Consider the following 16001-nt stretch of genomic DNA (forward strand, 5'->3'; position numbering starts at 1 on the left):
GCAGAGCCTCGGGGAAAAGAGAACGCAGGTGGACTGTGTCATCACTCCATCCCCTTGGAGAAAATGGGGAGTTAACGCTTACATGTTCCTAACCTGTGGACGAGAGTGAATGTTTCCTTCAGCCAGGTCTGTAGTTGTCATCCAAAGAACAATAAAGATATTGATGGAGGAGAAGCCGGGCAGAATTCAAAAGGAAAGGAGTCCAGATTGGTCCCACAGCTTTCACACTCCGAGGTCTTCGTGGTTTTGTACCTCAGAATCTGTACAGTGTATGGGGGTTAGCTCACGGAGGTCCGGACTGGTCAGCCCCACGGGAATAACTCCCACAAGCCCGGGACCTTGGTGCCAGCAGTGCCTGGTCCTTCCTTTTCTTTCTCTTTATTTTCTTCCAAGTGTCAGTATCATAGGTGGTCTCTGTGTTAAGGTAAGATGTACCTTGATTGAAGAAGTGAGGAACGGTGAAGATTCAGCAAGCAGGAGTTTTAGGGAATAATTATCCACGTAACAAAGAGATACGCGGTGCTGGACATTGGTACTTACAAATCATGAACTGTTTGACATACAAGCTGAGGTACAGAAAGATCCAGAAAAAAACAAAAATGTCCTAAATCAGTGTGAGTTGTGAAGATAAAATATCTGTACAACTCTGCCATAAAGCAGTGGAACCATTATTTCATTTTTTAAAATGCAGTTTGCACATTCTTTAAAGATGTCTGTTCTATATATATACAGCAAATCTACTTTTGAAATTATGGTATAAAAATAAGAATATCTTTGTGATTCCAGTCCCTTGCTTTTAACTATCCTGCTGTTGAAACATTGTGATCTTTACCACTCTAGTTTCATAATCATGGTATTTTGACCAAAAGCAAGAACTTTCTGCACTGTCCTAGTTTAGTCGTTCCAGCTGACTGCGTGTTCTGATGTTGAAACCTTGTCTTTCCGTTCATCCCACTAAGGAAAAGGTTTTCTTCACCAACTGTCATCCCAGATATGTAACTGTTCCAACCGATATTGAAATATAAGGTGTAAACAGAAGGGGTCCATTTTTGACTCGGTGGTGGAAGATTTCTTGCCCTGAGACGTTTATGTAGCTCACTAAAGCCCTTTTGCAGGAGGTGTTTCCCTGCTCACCAGTCCTGTTGAGAAACAGCTGACTCAGAAGAAGTCGGCATCTCCTGGAAAGACAGCGCGCACAGGTATTTGTCCTATGGGAGTTAGAGTGTCCAACGAAGTGATGTGCTGCTTTCACCTTGATGCGGTCCAGTTAGCAAGGCCTTCTCGGTTTCCGCTGTGTGACTCACCTGAACGTTCACAATCCTAGCAATATTAACAGCAAAAAGCATAACGGGCGGATGGGCTTAACAAAGCATCCCTCTGGCTTGCTTTGCGTTCCTCATAGATCGTTAGCTCTTAGTCAAATTCTGGCGCTACTCAGTCATTCTTAGATTTGGGTAAAGATACCAAGTTGACTGCTGTGTAATAGTGAATAAAATCTTGCTCACATTACAGGGTTTTTCGGGGTTTTTTTTTTTTTTTCCAAAACGATAAATAACTTCATCTTTCCCGATGCATTAAAAGTAAGAATATATCATAGTTTTCAACTGTTTTTCATCAGAAGCACTTGAAATTAAAAGTAATTCCTCCCAGAAATGAGGACTGATACAGGGGGCTTAATTAAAATGAAGGAGAAATTCACTGAAATTGAGCATTATTAAAAAGTATTTTAAATGTAGTACTTTTTAAATTTTCATTTGGGACATTAATTATATGACCCAAAAAGAATAATTAGCTACTAGAATTGAACAAAAACCACATTGTGTAATTTTTTTCTTTTATTGCCGTTAATGTTTTAGGTAACTGGCTTTTAAATTTGTTCATAAAGAGTGCTTGTTTCCCCATGCTTCGTGACATATTCACATATCTAATTTGTTCAATTTTATGGGCTACAGACCCTCTTTGGATGCTAGACTTTTCTTTCTATAAACAAGCTATCTTAAACTTACTTCTTAATGATCCCCCACCACCACCGCAGCATACTGAAATCTATAAGTGCTGTCAAAGTTCTGGTTGCCCTGACCCACCCTCTGAGAGTCCCCATATTTTCTCTTCCGAATTGAGAAACCCCGTGGCCATTGCTCTCACTGTCCTCCTGAGATGTGGCCAGAGTCGCTAGTCCCACTCTAGACCCCGTCCCTCCCAGGACCCCTGAGACCTGGGCTTACCCCCATCCCCTGAAGGGCCACCAGGGGAGTTTTGTCCCCTGCTAAGCTGGAGAACAACAGCAGTTAGCATCAATGCTCAGTATAAACAAAAGAGGAGAGGGTGTCCCCAGAAAACAGCCCTTTACAATGCACGTATGTTCACTCCTATTCACTAGAACTGTTCATTCATCTGCTTAGCACTTTGTCAACTGGATGCAAAAATTGGGGGGCGGGGCAGGGGAAGAGAGCCTGATAGGCTGGATCAGATGTAACAAGTGAGCTGTCAGAGAGAAGTGCTTTCCAGGTTTATGGGGAGCATCGTTCACAAGTAATAGTTATTTCCTCCCGCTTTCCTTGATTTACCTCTTAAAAAAGAAATACCCGTTTAAGGGTTCAGTGCTGCTGCTGTATGATTCACGGTCAAGATTTGTGCGTTTTTTCCTCCCACCAAAAATAAATGTCAGGAGCTTCGTACTTCTTGGCAAGAGAAGGTAGGAAACTGCTGAGAATCTAACATGTGGTAAGCACTACCCTGGCACGTTTAATGCGTACTTTCTTCAGTTAATCCTGACAGCGACCAGATACTATCATGCCCATTTCATAAAGGGGAACATTCAGGCTGAGTGACTCTCCCAAACCACGAGACAGAGACAGGAGTTGAACCCACATCTGTCTGAACCCCCAAACCCGTGATCTTACCACTAGAGACTGTGATGGTGACTGTCACCATGCGTAATAGCTTCCAGGCAGCAGGTAGACCTGGGAAGAGCCTTTGGAGTCACGCGGGCCAAGGCTTGAGTTCCAGCCTGTTACCCGCTGGCTGCAAAATCTTCATCTGTAAAATGCACATAACAGTAACTCCTGACCCAGCGCGTTGTGGGGATTAAAGGACATAACGCGCGCGAAGTATTTTGCACAGCACCTGACACGTAAATTGGGAACATGCTCGCTTCCTTTGTACAGTGTCAGATTTCCTGAACTTGGGCTCCTAGTAGGATGACTCTACGCGGGCTGAGTGCCGTAGATGTGTGGACTGGAGTGATGCTTGGCTTCCCGAGTCCTTGGAAACAAAGCACCCGTGTGCCTGTGTTGCCAGCGCGCTTTACGGTACCATCTCTCCCGCCAGCACTCAGTACAGCCCTGTAGATGGCGCCGCAGAGCCGGGACATGCGGGGGAACGGGTGGGCGATGGCTCCACGTGTTTGTAGGTTTTTCAACAGAATTAAGTTGAGCTGCCTTGTGTTCTGAGACGTTTCTTTCATCTCAGATTTCTCCGGGGTTTTACCATGCTTGTTCTAACCAGAGACCATCCTGGGAAACAGTTTGAACCCCAACTGGAACTTATTATTGGAAAGCCAAGTGGGAGGGAGGACAGGGATGCCAACCAATAAAATTTAAGATAGGGTTTTTCAGTTCAATAACGTTAAAACCTAAACAAGTCCTAAAAGTTTTGGCTCTTTCGTGGCCAAGACTTGGCAACACTTTCGCTCTGAGCCTGGAGCCAGGGACTGCGTCAAGAGCGGGGGGCCCCCTCTCTCCACCTCCGCTCCGGCTTAGCCGCGGGCCCTCGGGTCCCCGCAGGTGGAATGAGGGGCAGCCGTGCCCGAACCAGCCAATGGTCGGGTGGGAAGAACTCTGTTCAGAAGCAGCGCTGCGGGCCTCGGTTCATGCCGGTGGGAATCGGGAAGTGAGCTGCTTGCGGCTCTTGGACAGTCACCCGCCCCGTGTTCCTGTCTCTTAACACGGTGTGCGGGGCCACGTTGTGGCACAGTTAGAGGGGGCTGGCTCAGATGCGGGCGCGCGGTGCCACTGGGCCCTCGGCTTCCATCCGCCGCCTGGCAGGGCAGCTGACACGCACCAGCCCCGGGCTCTGGAGGAGATGGAGGGGGACGCACACGGTGCTTTCTCCGGACAGATACCTGGCCGCCTTTCTGGGTTTGTCAGAACCCTGTGGATAGGAAGTGGGAAACTCAGCTTTGAATATCTGCTTTTACCTTCAGGTGACTATTACCTTTTCATCAGTTCTCTAATAAGTGGGCTGTTGGAAAGAATCATTTGATGGTAATTGAAGTTTGGAGATATGACAAGCCATCGCTATTTCAAATTTTTTTCTTCTCCTTAAAATCCAGAGATAAAAATTATATTTTGGAGCTAATTAGGGCAATTTTGTAAAGAATTTTCCCCCTTTTGAGGGGAGGATGAAGGAGAGGAAGGAAGGTCACTGCTTTGCATTGGAATGGGACGGACCTGGGTTGTGTGGATTTTGGCATGTAATTAACTTCCTCAAGCCTCTTTTTGCCTCATCTGTAAAAGGGGACAATAATGTTTATTTGCAGAGTTTGCATAAGGATTCAATTAAAAGACCAGCATAGATTCTAGACCATAATAAGGACTCATTGCCTCCTCGTTTTCCTTTAATCCACAGTTAGATCAAATTCTCACCAACTGTAAATGTCACTCTTCAAAATAATTGTTCAATATGCTTAACATATTAAAAACAGTCCACATTTAAAATCCTAATGCTAAGTATTTGCATTGTAGAACTGTGCAAAAATTAATTTTACTGAGTGAGGCTTTTATGTTTTCAGTTTAGAAAAGTCCATGTTTAGTGCCTCAGAGTCCTGTGGGTCTAACTGTGTTACGGGTAATTCCGCAGGATTTCCAGAAATGATGAATGTCAGTAGAAATTTCGACTTACCATTTAGTGCACAGTTCTGTGGAATCTGTAAGTCAGTAGGTGACAGGTGACGGGGTTTAGATCACACCACCTGGCAGAGGCCTTGTAAGTGTGTCGTGGAGTAAACCGCTGTTGCAACTACGTGGCCAAGAAAGCCTTCCCACAATCAGACAGCTCAGTGTTTTAAAAAACTTCATGGCATTTGCAGTTTCTCTAAACACTCCTATTGATCAAACCTCTTTAAAAAGAAAAAGAAAAGAAAACCCCTGTAGTTATTGTAGCATAACTGACCTTTATTGCAGACGGCCCTGTTTTATTTTAAAGAGCCCGTGTTGGGAGGAACAGTTCTCAGGACTGCGGTTGTCCTTCGGGGATGAGCTCTGATGCTTCCCAGGGCTGAACCTTGGGGGGTAGTGATGAACTGCCTGTCAGACGATTCGATTACTTCCCTTATCATTAGCAATTCTCATCATTAAGTAGGCAAGGAAAGTAAAAACCCGAGATGCTCTCAAGGTGTCATCTGGACACAGTCATTTACGTACGGACGCACACTTACCCATCACAGATATCCCCACGGATAACCTTTTGCAAAACGGATCCAAAAGGGAAACTTTCGTTTTCCTTTTATTCATTCAAAAAATATTTGTAAGTACCTCCTGTGTGCCAGGCCCCGAGAGCATTCAGTGGGAGACACACATTCAGCCCACCCCGACCTGTACTTCCCCCGGTGGCTCCACCCCGAAGGCCACACTAAGGCCAGTTTCTTTAGTTTCCTTTGAGAGAGATTCTGTGTGTATACAGGAGTAGATCTGTGTGTGTTTCTCACTGCTTTTTTTTTTAAATCCAAGTGATAGCATACGGTAAACCTCACATCTTGGAGAGTATTCCATGTCAGTCTAACTCATTCTTCTTTTCCACTGTGGCATAGTATTCCGTTGTATGGTTGGATGAGTATTGTATTAGTACCCTGTTGCTGGACGTTTTAGTAATTCCTAGGGGTTCTTCTTTCCTTCTATTTTTGTGGCCTCGCCGTCTTTCTCCTGCCTTGCTTTTCTTCTGATGCATCGTTTCATTCCCTATCACTGCATCATTAATGATTCTGGGAGGTGGGACTCAGCACCACCTTCGTGAAGACCCCACCCTTGTATGTAATCCCCAACAGATCCGGGCAGGCATGAGCAAGTTAGCTTACTGTGCAAGGCCTTGTCTTTTCACCCCACAGACTTCTCGTGACTAGCTTGTGGTTAGTGATCATGAAGCCAGTTGATACGCTCTTCTACGCCAGCACCCACTTCTTTGAATTGCAGGGAACTGAAGGATGACTCTGTGCGGCGGGCCCCGTACTTCTCACCCAGGGCCCTGTGGTCTCAGGCCACCAGGCTGCTCACCGATCAGTGTTCTCTGTTGCCGGGACAGCTGGTTACCCTAAAGAGTTTCCTGTGCTCCTGGACCACGGTCGGCCTCCTTTTCTTTTGACTGCCATTGCTCTTTGTGTGTGATTTTATTTCCACTGTAATGGACGAACTCTTGAAGATCAGTTGAAGCACATCCACTTTTTTTTTTTTTTGCGGTACGCGGGCCTCTCACTGTTGTGGCCTCTCCCGTTGCGGAGCACAGGCTCTGGACGCGCAGGCTCAGCGGCCATGGCTCACGGGCCCCGCCGCTCCGCGGCATGTAGGATCCTCCCGGACCGGGGCACGAACCCGTGTCCCCTGCATCGGCCACCAAGGAAGGCCGAAGCACATCCACTTTACATGTATCGTAATTAGCTCCCTCCCTCGCCTTTGGAATGGCTCAATAAAGATAGTTGGTTTCATTGCTGGAAACCTTAACTGTCAGAAGGTTGCTTCCTTACACTTGGTCATAAAACCTAGGAAGCCCCTTCCCAGTGGAAGTTTTGGGGACCTTGACGTGACCTTGACCACCGCTTGTTGCTTCAGCTGCATCTTCTCTTGTTATTTCTGCTCCTCATTGTGCTGGCGTCGCCGTTCTCTGCCTCTGAGGGTCAGTTTTCTGTTTCTAGCTGTTCCTCCTCTCTTCACTCTAATCCCCGTCTTTTTCCCTCCTCGCATGTCTGTTTTCTTTAAAGCGACGTCTACTCCAGAGCTTGCTTGTTTCTGCCACTATTTGTGGGGTTCACGTCCCAACAGCATCACTTACTGTCTCTCTTGTTAGTTCCTCAGGTGGTTCGTCAGTTGGTCTCACCTCTCCCCTTTATCTCAAAAGGTTTTGTTGTTGTTTGGTTTGGTTTTTCGTTTGTTTGTTTGTTTTTAAATCATGGTGCAAACCCATTTCCTTATGCTGGCAGTGGGCAAATTTTCAAAGTAATTTGGCATTGTTCAAGCTTGCTTTTAAGTTATGTTTTTTTTTTTTTTCTTTCAGCCACTGGTCACTTTATCACAAATACCACTTACAAATTAAACAAATAATTATCAGATTTCTGAGCCCATGCCTAACCCTGTTCCAGGCCCTGAAGAGGCAGATAAACTCCCCTCCCTCGAGAAATTCACTCCAGGGGTGGGGGGGGCTGCGGACCATAATGAAGTCCGTGAGCACGTGTACGGGAGAAAATTAAAACAGGAAGGCGGGGCAGGGAGCTCAGAATGGGGTAGAGGTTACTGAGGCGCTCAGGGAAGAGTTCATCACGAAGAGGCCATTTGAACAAAACTTGAAGGGAATGCTGCAGCAGGTACCGGCGGTCACCTAGGGAAGCAGTCAGGGTGGTGAGAGCGCAGGCGAGGACCAGCCCCGGGGGGGCGGTTGGTGTGCCTGGAGGCCGTGCAGGTCAGAGGGCTCCCAGGAGCCGAGGGCGCCAGGCCCTGGAGGCCCCTGCGAGGACTTGGGCTCTGGCTCGGGGACGAAGAGCCGACTGCACAGACTTGAGCAAGACAAGTGACGTGTCTTGTGCTGCGATGCGTTACTGTCACGTACTATTTCAAGAGGACTTGCGGCTAATTAAGGCCAGCATAGCCTTTCTTCCAGCTCTTCTCGCTATAAATATTGTGTGCTCTATCACTTAGGAGTATGGCCTAGACAGAAATCACCCAATGTTTCTTCTTTTTTCCCTCCCTCACCCCCGATAGGTTGTGTAGATGCAAAGACCATTGTGATTGTTAGTGGAATTATTTAATAAGCCTTGTCCCTAGGCAACCAAAAGCTTTCAATACTTTTAAGCTCTCTGCAAACTTTCACCAGTTCTGATTTAGTATATTTATCAATACGTACAACTTACGTCAGTACTTCTTGCAGAAAGATGAGATGAAGTTTAACATGAAAGACGTTTAAATTTAAAGGCTGTGAACGTAGAAGTAAAAAATGAATTAAATTATGCAGGGAGATGAGGCAAATGTAGCATATCAATTTGGGTGACTGTTGTGAGGTGATCGACCCGTCAGTTTACCCGTGAACTTCATGGTAGCAAAGCCAAAAGGGAAAAACAACAGATGACATAATTATCCTTGTCTGATGCCCCCAGACCGTAACACGACTCTTTTTCCCTCTTCCTCTAATGTAAGCTACCAAAGTAAATTGGTCAGTCAGGATATATTTCAACCTTATTCCTACTGTGCTACTATTTGTTTACTCGCAGAGTGTCATTTTTGCTGAAAACATCAATTTTCTGCTAAAATTGCCACTTCACTAACTGTAGACATGAAAATCAAGGTTGATTTTTTTTAATGTTCATTTGTCTGCTTTACCAGATTGCCAGCTACCTAAGGCAGAAATTGTATCCATTCATCTTTAGATCCTTGGTGGCCCCTAAAGAAATAGTTCTTCAGTCCTCTTCCTATGACTCCAAAACCTAACAGGCTCTGAAAACAGAAAATGTTATCAAACGTTGGGTACCAAAACTCATTCAGAGGCAAAGCCTGAACTGAAATAAGACCCTTTAAAAACCTTCGTGTTTTTCCCCCTTATGAAGACTCATGTGTTACTCCAGAGGTGGTACTAGGTACTAGGTACTAGGTACTAGGTTCCCCCTTGTGAATACTCATGTGTTACTCCAGAGGTGGTACTAGGTTTAACTAGGGGTACTCGGCAGACTCTGCTGGGTGTTATGTAACATCTGGCATGAACATCTTACTACTTTCCTAAAATTTGAAAGTGTAAATTCCAAAATACATCTGGCCGCAGTGGTTTCAGAAGAGGACTCACGGGCCTGCCACATCCACTGTCTAGAATAGTGTAGGTACCTGGTAAACACGCGTTGAAGTGAAGCTTGACTAACACGAGGTACTTAGAAATGGGAAGCTCCTCTGAAGCCAGGCCTTAGGAGCTTGAGGCCTCAGGGGATCAAGTCAGTGAATCAGCCCTGAGAAGCAAGAACTGTTTCCTTAATTGTCCCTCAGAGCAGTAATCACTGCTCTTCCATCTGGGGAATGTGAAGTGTTAGTCTGTCAGTTAAAGTTGTTCCTCTTGGTGTCCTGGAAGGGGCTTTTTGTGTGATTCATGTATTTTTTATGTTGTCTCTGTATCTTATCACTGTGTATCTTTTTGTTTTTCTTCCAACATGCTTGTAAGGTGTCACGTCAGCTTTTTTAATACCGGTGATTTAATTGCAAAAGCACACATAAACAGTTTGGGAGGTATGAGAAGAAATCCACAAGTCACACGGGAAAACAGCCACCAAGCCAGCATTCAGGCTGGAATTCATCCGCTGTGCAGAACGAATTGGCTGCCAGTGGGTCAAACTGTGTATCCTGAAATTGAGTGAAAAAGACGTTTGATACAAGAAACATTTGTTTCGTACCAAAGATACAGTGGGAAATAGCAAGGCAGATCCAATATGGGCTTCACGCTCACAGAGCTTAATAGGGAAAGCAAGACATTTATATGAAAGAAATAGAGTACAAGGCAGAACATGCCAGAGGGTGGGCAGCCCGGGAGCTTGGGGGAGGGGTGGGGTCGCCCTGGCAGAATTAGGCCAGTGGAGAGGACGGACTTGTGGAATACAAGGAGGGGGAAGCCCCAGCTCTCAGGAAGCTCTGTGTTTAGTCGTAGAGATGCATAAACAGATAAATTACCGTGGAGAGTGGTGAATCATCAGTCCTGGGAGGGTGGGCAGGAGCTGACCTTCAGGCTGGGTCTTGAGGAACACGGGGTTTGCCCCCAAGGGCAGGGCTGGGTCTAGGGATGCTTCCAGGCAGAGGGAATGGTAAGATGCTTATGTGACACCAGCGTGACTTTTTATGCTGCATTGTCCTTGCAGGTGAATCAAACAGCCCTCCTGGAACGATTCAGGGTGGGAAGGGTCTGCAGGGTAAGAGTCAGTTTAGAACCATCGCTCCAAAACTTGCACCCCGAGTCCTGGCGCCCAGAGTGGTCCCGGGCCCGGCGCCCTCCCTCTCTGACCACGCGCATCCAGGCCCCTCCCTCGGCTCAAAGGCCCTGGGGATGCCCCCCCAGAATTACGCGCTGATGCAGGTGGCCGGCCAGGAAGGGACCTTCTCTCTCGTCGCTCTGCCACACGTCGCCTCGGCTCAGCCACTCCAGAAACCCAGACTGCCTCTGCCCAAGAACCTGAAGCTGCCCATCCCCCGGTACCAACGCCCAGGACATAGCAAAGGAGCCAGAAAGAAACCGGAGTGCAGCTCCTCCGACAGGGGCTGTAGCCAAGCTCCCGCCCAAACCCAAGCGGCCCCTCCCCTGCCTGAGCATCCCGAGGCCCCGCACAAGCCCAGCCCACCCAAGCCAGCGCTGGCACCCGGCCAGGCCCCGGCCTCGCTGACCAGTGGGGGTGGCCGTGGAGACCCTGGGTCCCCAGGGACCAGCGACCACGGAGGTCGGGACCCTCCCGCCGCCCCAGCGCTGTCCACACTGGAGGAGCCCTCTGCCGAGCGGGGCCTCCCGAAGAGTTCAGGGAGAGCAGGCGTTGCAGGCAAGAAGCCCTCCAGGAAGCCTGCTGTCGCCAGGGGAGAACTTAGAGAACAGGTCGACCCTGCCAGGGCCGCGACCCATTTGTCGCCAGGCCTTATTGGAAACGCGGTTCAGGTGGTCCCTTCCATCCCCAGAGGTAAACTGCCCATCCTGCCCTACTCAAGAGCGAGGGCGTCGCAAGTTTACAAAGGCGGAGCAGCTGTGAACGTTACGCATGTTTCTCTCCCTGGGCTCAGGGCAGCCGGTGATAAGACCTCGTCCATCCCGGAGGGCTTCTGTTCGGCCCCCCAGGTGGCCGACAGGGCACCTGCCCCACAGGCGTCGTGGCAGAGCCCCTGCGACAGGGCCTACTGTCCGGCCACCAAAGCCGACCTCAACCACAAAACAAAACCGAACGGCGGGGCAGCCAAGAGAAGAGGAAGAAAACGGAAGGTCCCGGATGAACTTCTGACATTTCAGGGTAAAAGGAGGAAATGTGTCAGTAATAAGTGTAAAGATGGCAAAGAAAGAGCCAAAGCCGAGCCCCAGGAATCCAGGGACCAGAAACCTGGGGCTGTGAAAAAATACCGCAGCATCATGCCCAAACCTGTCCTGGTCCTGCCGGCCCTGGCTGCCCTGGCCTCGCCCGCGGCCACGCTACAGCCCCCGGCGCCCGGCAGCCGGGAGCACGCGTCGTTCAATCACTCCCTCGCCGCCCCCAAGCATCTGGGCTGCAGGCAGGACGACGGCCCCTCCCCGAAGCCCGGCTCGGCCTTTAGAAATGGGTTCCCCGGCCTCAAGAAGCCTTCGCACGGATGCCACGTGTGTGAGCACGCCTTCCAGCCCAAGCAGCACCTCCGCGAGCGCGCCAACACGCACAGCGACAGCCGGCCCTACAGCTGCCGGCTCTGCCGCAAAGCCTACGTGCGGCCGGGCAGCCTGAGCGCACACGTGCGGCTGCATCACGGCGACTCCCGGCCCAGGAGGCTCGTGTGCTGCGAATTCTGCGCGAAGGTGTTCGGCCACGTCAGAGTCTACTTCGGCCACCTGAAAGAGGTGCACGGGGTGGCCGTCAGCACCGAGCCCTCCCCCTGCGAGCCGCAGCCGCAGCCGGGGGACTTGCTGAGGACCAGGGAGCAGACTGCCCGAGGGATGGAGGGACCGGTGGACAGGTGAGTGTGGGGATGCTTCAGATTTGAGGTCAGGGCCAGATTCCACATGCGGCAAGGTGGGTTTGGAAGACCCTCCCCCAGGTTAAGATTTCATAAGGGAGCTGCCACCTCTTCCCCCTGTTCTGTGAAGAGTGGCCGCATTCCTCTCTGGTCTCTGATCATTAGTGATTTTTGATGACTCCGCCTTCTACGAGCCAGGACACAGAGGTCCCTTTGAGGGACGCTGGGGACAGTTGGGCAAGAGATTAATTTTGCATCTGAAATATGAAAGAGTAACTTAGTGTCTATAGTTCTGGTGCTTTCGAGAAGTAATGTTCTCCAAACTCTTGGCCACAGAATGTATACCCAAAGAGCACCATTTAGCCCAGAACACGGCGTGGCAGGTGGCGGGGACTCAGCGCGGCTCTGCCGCACGGGCCAGCCCCCGGGTGCGGGCCCGAGGCACAGCACTTGCCCTGTTTCCCCGTCAGGCCGGGTTTGCCGTCTCCTGTGTCCTTGTCTGTTCAGCGCTGCTTCCCAGCACCGTAAACGAGCCAGCTGAGTAATCTGAAAGACTGCCAGGCGGGTCTGAGAGTTGGAGTAAACCAGGGAAACGCCCTGGTCTGTCCACCTTGCTCTAGGTGATGGGGCGGAGGTTGCGCTGAAGGGAATGCTCGTCAGCACCGTGAAACTTCACCATTTTCCAGCACTTTAGATCCTCGGCCCCTGACCGTTCCCAGTTGTCCTAATGGTTCTAAATCCTTTCTGTTCAATTTCAGCTTGGCCTGTCATATTCATTAAAAATAAGTTACGCCTGTCTTGTTTCCTCCCGGCCTTTCTGGGGGTTTCTCTGTGTCTCTGTAGGCATTTCTGCCCCTTTTCCTGAGGTACATAGCGGCCTCCCCAAAGAAACCTCACTTCTTAATTGTTGAACGGAGTCCATGCTGAGTTTTAGCTAAGGTGTCCAGCCTGCACTGGGTGCTCAGGGAGAAGGAGGGCCCGGGGGGCGGGGGGACAGTCGCCTCAGCTGGACCCAGCGAGTTCCTGCCGCTCTCCTGGTGCTCACGTCTGTTGCCATGGTAACCAAAGAACAGGTGGCTCCCGGGGGAGCCTCCTTCCGAAGTGGACCCTGCGGGCGTGGGAAGCGTGAGGCCCCAGGCAGCACTGACCTTGGCCTTCACCGTGGCCTCTGCCTCCCACGCGCTCTCTGCTTGCCCCTCCTTCGGCCCCTCCTCGGTGAGTGTGTCTGAGATCCCCGAAGGCCAGGAGCTGTAAGGAGAAGTTCCGCTTGTATTCTTCCATGAGATCTGATACAGACTCTTTCTCCCCTTTCCAGGGAGACCAAGTCCAGCCTGGAAGAAGACCTCCTTCTAAACCAGGCTGATGAGGTCAAATTCCAGATCAGATGTGGCCGCTGTCAGATCACTGCCCAGTCTTTTGCTGAAATCAAGTTCCACCTGCTTTACGTTCATGGAGAGGAAATCCAGGGCCAGTTGCAAGAGGAGCTCTCACCCTCCCCAGGAAGCAGGGGAGCTCAGGGAGAACTGGTTCAACAGGCTGCTCCTTTCTGGAAACATCCTGAGAGAAGAAAGCAGCTTAAGCACCGTCCCTTGGACGGGGAGCTCTGTGCAGTCCCCAGACTGAAAAAGCAACTCTACCTCCGTCATCAGAATGAGGTGGAGATACTTGCGAAACGTGAAAGAGCCCAGCCAGGACCCAGTGAGCCCGGAGGACACCCCCAGGGCCCCGAGGGTCCCGGCCCCGACGCTGCCCTCTCCCCGCCCCGGCCTGGCTTTCGCTGCGTCCTTTGTGCACAGATGCTGGGAAGGAAGGAAGAGCTGCTCCTGCATTGGGAAGAGCGCCACAAGTGCGAGGACCCTCTGAAACTCTGGACGGTTCTCAGCACGCTCTCCAGCCAGGGAGTCATCGAACCTTCCAGCGAGACCGGAAAATGAGACAGGGAGCCAGGGGGTAAGGGGAGGTTTTCTCTCCGCTTCCTCTGTTCCATGGTGGTGCTTAATACCAAAAATCAAGCAGGTTAGGATCAGCTTTAATGAGCACAGGGAGTTTTGTACAGTTTTATTTTATTATGAAATATACATGTATGGGGCTTCCCTGGTGGCGCAGTGGTTGAGAGTCCGCCTGTCGATGCAGGGGACGCGGGTTCGTGCCCCGGTCCGGGAGGATCCCACATGCCGCGGAGCGGCTGGGCCCGTGAGCCATGGCCGCTGAGCCTGCGCGTCCAGAGCCTGTGCTCCGCAACAGGAGAGGCCACGGCAGTGAGAGGCCCGCGTACCACAAAAGAAACAAACAAACAAACAAATATATATATATACACACACACATATATATGTACATATGCCCTTGATGCATATTTTTCTAACATAATGCAGTTTTATTTTAAAATTCTATGTCCTGTTAGTATCTGAGACTTTATTTCAGATTCAATAAAAAGATAAATTTGCAGATTGAAATGTAGAGTATTATAGGCTATTCTTCAAGCACGGTTTTTAGTAAAAACACGTGTTCGAGTTATTTCCTGTCTGTGTGCGTGTATGTGTCCTTCTGTTCACATGTTTTCTGTTTAAGTAGGTCGACAAATGTGGTAAATGTCCAGGTGACAAAATCATTTCTGTCTCAACCCTGGCATATTGTTGATCTTTATCAGATTCTCTAGTTTGTTTGAATATGCCGTAGAGCAGCACCTTGAACAAGGTTCTCATCTGTCATAACTGGAAGTCCGTGTTTTCAGGACTTTGATTTTTTTTAATTCATTTTCTTAAGTGCACATCCGTTGAAGCTTAGGTGCTATAAGTCTGATACCTGTAGTGTTCCCGTCAAAGTCATCAGCCATTTCTTAGTACTTCAGCTAATAGAAAAACCACTTGTTTGTTAAAAAGTTATTTTCAAAAAGTCTTTTGAGGCAGAAAATTTACAACCTGGAGAGTGAACTGGGTAGTTCAGCCCAGATGTCAGGTGTCTCAGCGGCCTTTCCTCTTCCCCAGTAACTTCAGAGGGCTGTCACTGGCTGATCAATTTTAGATGCAACTGTGCCTTTCAAGCCCGGGTCCTCTTTGAAAGTCAGGGGTAAATGATTGCCTGTTAAATTCTTGGGAAATTACCTCGAATCAGAAATGTTGCCATTTGAAGTTTCTGGCCGTCCTGGCTGCAAAATCGTTCTCTCGGAATGCGGGAGTCTGAACACTTCAAGCCACTGGGATCCCGGGCTTTGGTTGAAAGCGCCGTGCACGTGGCCAGCCCTGTTCCTGAAGCTGGGCCCGGGCATCGTCATAACATTTTTCTGTGTTAAAGGAAGTTACCTAAACGGAGGAAGACCTAAGTTCTAACTGATGAGCTAGCGGGTCTTAAATCATCTTTCTGAATGTCTCGTTTTAAAACCAAGTGTTCATAAGTACAATTTGGTTCAAATAGCGCAAAAAAAGGAAAACTCAATCCTTGGCTTTTTTGCAAATAGTTTTATAAATTTGAGAATAAGAAGGTGGGATAGAAATCTCGGAAAGATTCTGCTGTGGTTCATCAATCGATCACACTGCACCCAATCTCAGAGAGATACTATCAGACCTCCACTGTGTGAATATTTTTAGTCTAGTCACGGGACAGCTTTACCATTCAGCGCAGCATCTAGTTTGTTTTGGGAAGAGTGGTCTCGGAGACACTAACAAATGAGAGCTACCACGAATGCTACTTGAGTTCAAACCATGAAACTTGACTTAAACTCTAAAGTGCTTCTTAGACCCCTCTGTCTTCAGATGCTAAGCAGTGTTTCTGAAATACTGGCCAAGAAGGCCTCGGGCAGAGGAGCGGGTCCGGTTGGAGACAAAGGTGTGGGGGGCAGAGTGCATCCACCCCGCACGTAGAGGAGAGTCCGAAGTCCCCGAGGTTGCGAGGACTCTCGCCTGTGGCCCATGTTTAATCCCATATTCTTGCAGTGAGAACAAGACAGCAAGGGCTCAGGTAGCCTCTGGAAAGAAATAGAGGGTTAGGATGGGCCAAGAGCAAAGCTGGGGAGATGCAGTTGGCTCTTCACGAAGCGCTCTGCCTGGGTCCCCTTCTCAGGACGCTCCCTGCGTTTCTCCAGGAGCAGCCCAGTGC

The 16001-nt window shown here is 49.3% G+C and overlaps 1 protein-coding gene across 29 annotated transcripts in view; it reads left to right on the forward strand.

Annotated features, from left to right (window-relative positions):
* Positions 1–16001, forward strand: part of ZNF438 (zinc finger protein 438) — a 291111-nt gene that overhangs the window by 156555 nt on the left and 118555 nt on the right. For 20 of the 29 annotated variants that reach the window (XM_073801764.1, XM_019933566.3, XM_073801758.1 and 17 more), the window contains 3 exons: positions 1116–1199; positions 10091–11909; positions 13225–14432. The exons of 5 other annotated variants lie outside the window; for them this stretch is intronic. In XM_073801764.1, the coding sequence (XP_073657865.1) occupies positions 1116–1199; positions 10091–11909; positions 13225–13843 (2522 nt within the window). In that variant the 3' untranslated portion in view covers positions 13844–14432. Of the gene's footprint in view, positions 1–1115; positions 1200–10090; positions 11910–13224; positions 14433–16001 lie in introns of those variants that run through there. 4 more of the 29 variants (XM_019933577.3, XM_073801766.1, XM_033852521.2 and 1 more) reach the window with 1 other exon arrangement.

This window comes from Tursiops truncatus, chromosome 2, assembly GCF_011762595.2.
Source record: "Tursiops truncatus isolate mTurTru1 chromosome 2, mTurTru1.mat.Y, whole genome shotgun sequence".
Classification (NCBI taxonomy): domain Eukaryota; kingdom Metazoa; phylum Chordata; class Mammalia; order Artiodactyla; family Delphinidae; genus Tursiops; species Tursiops truncatus.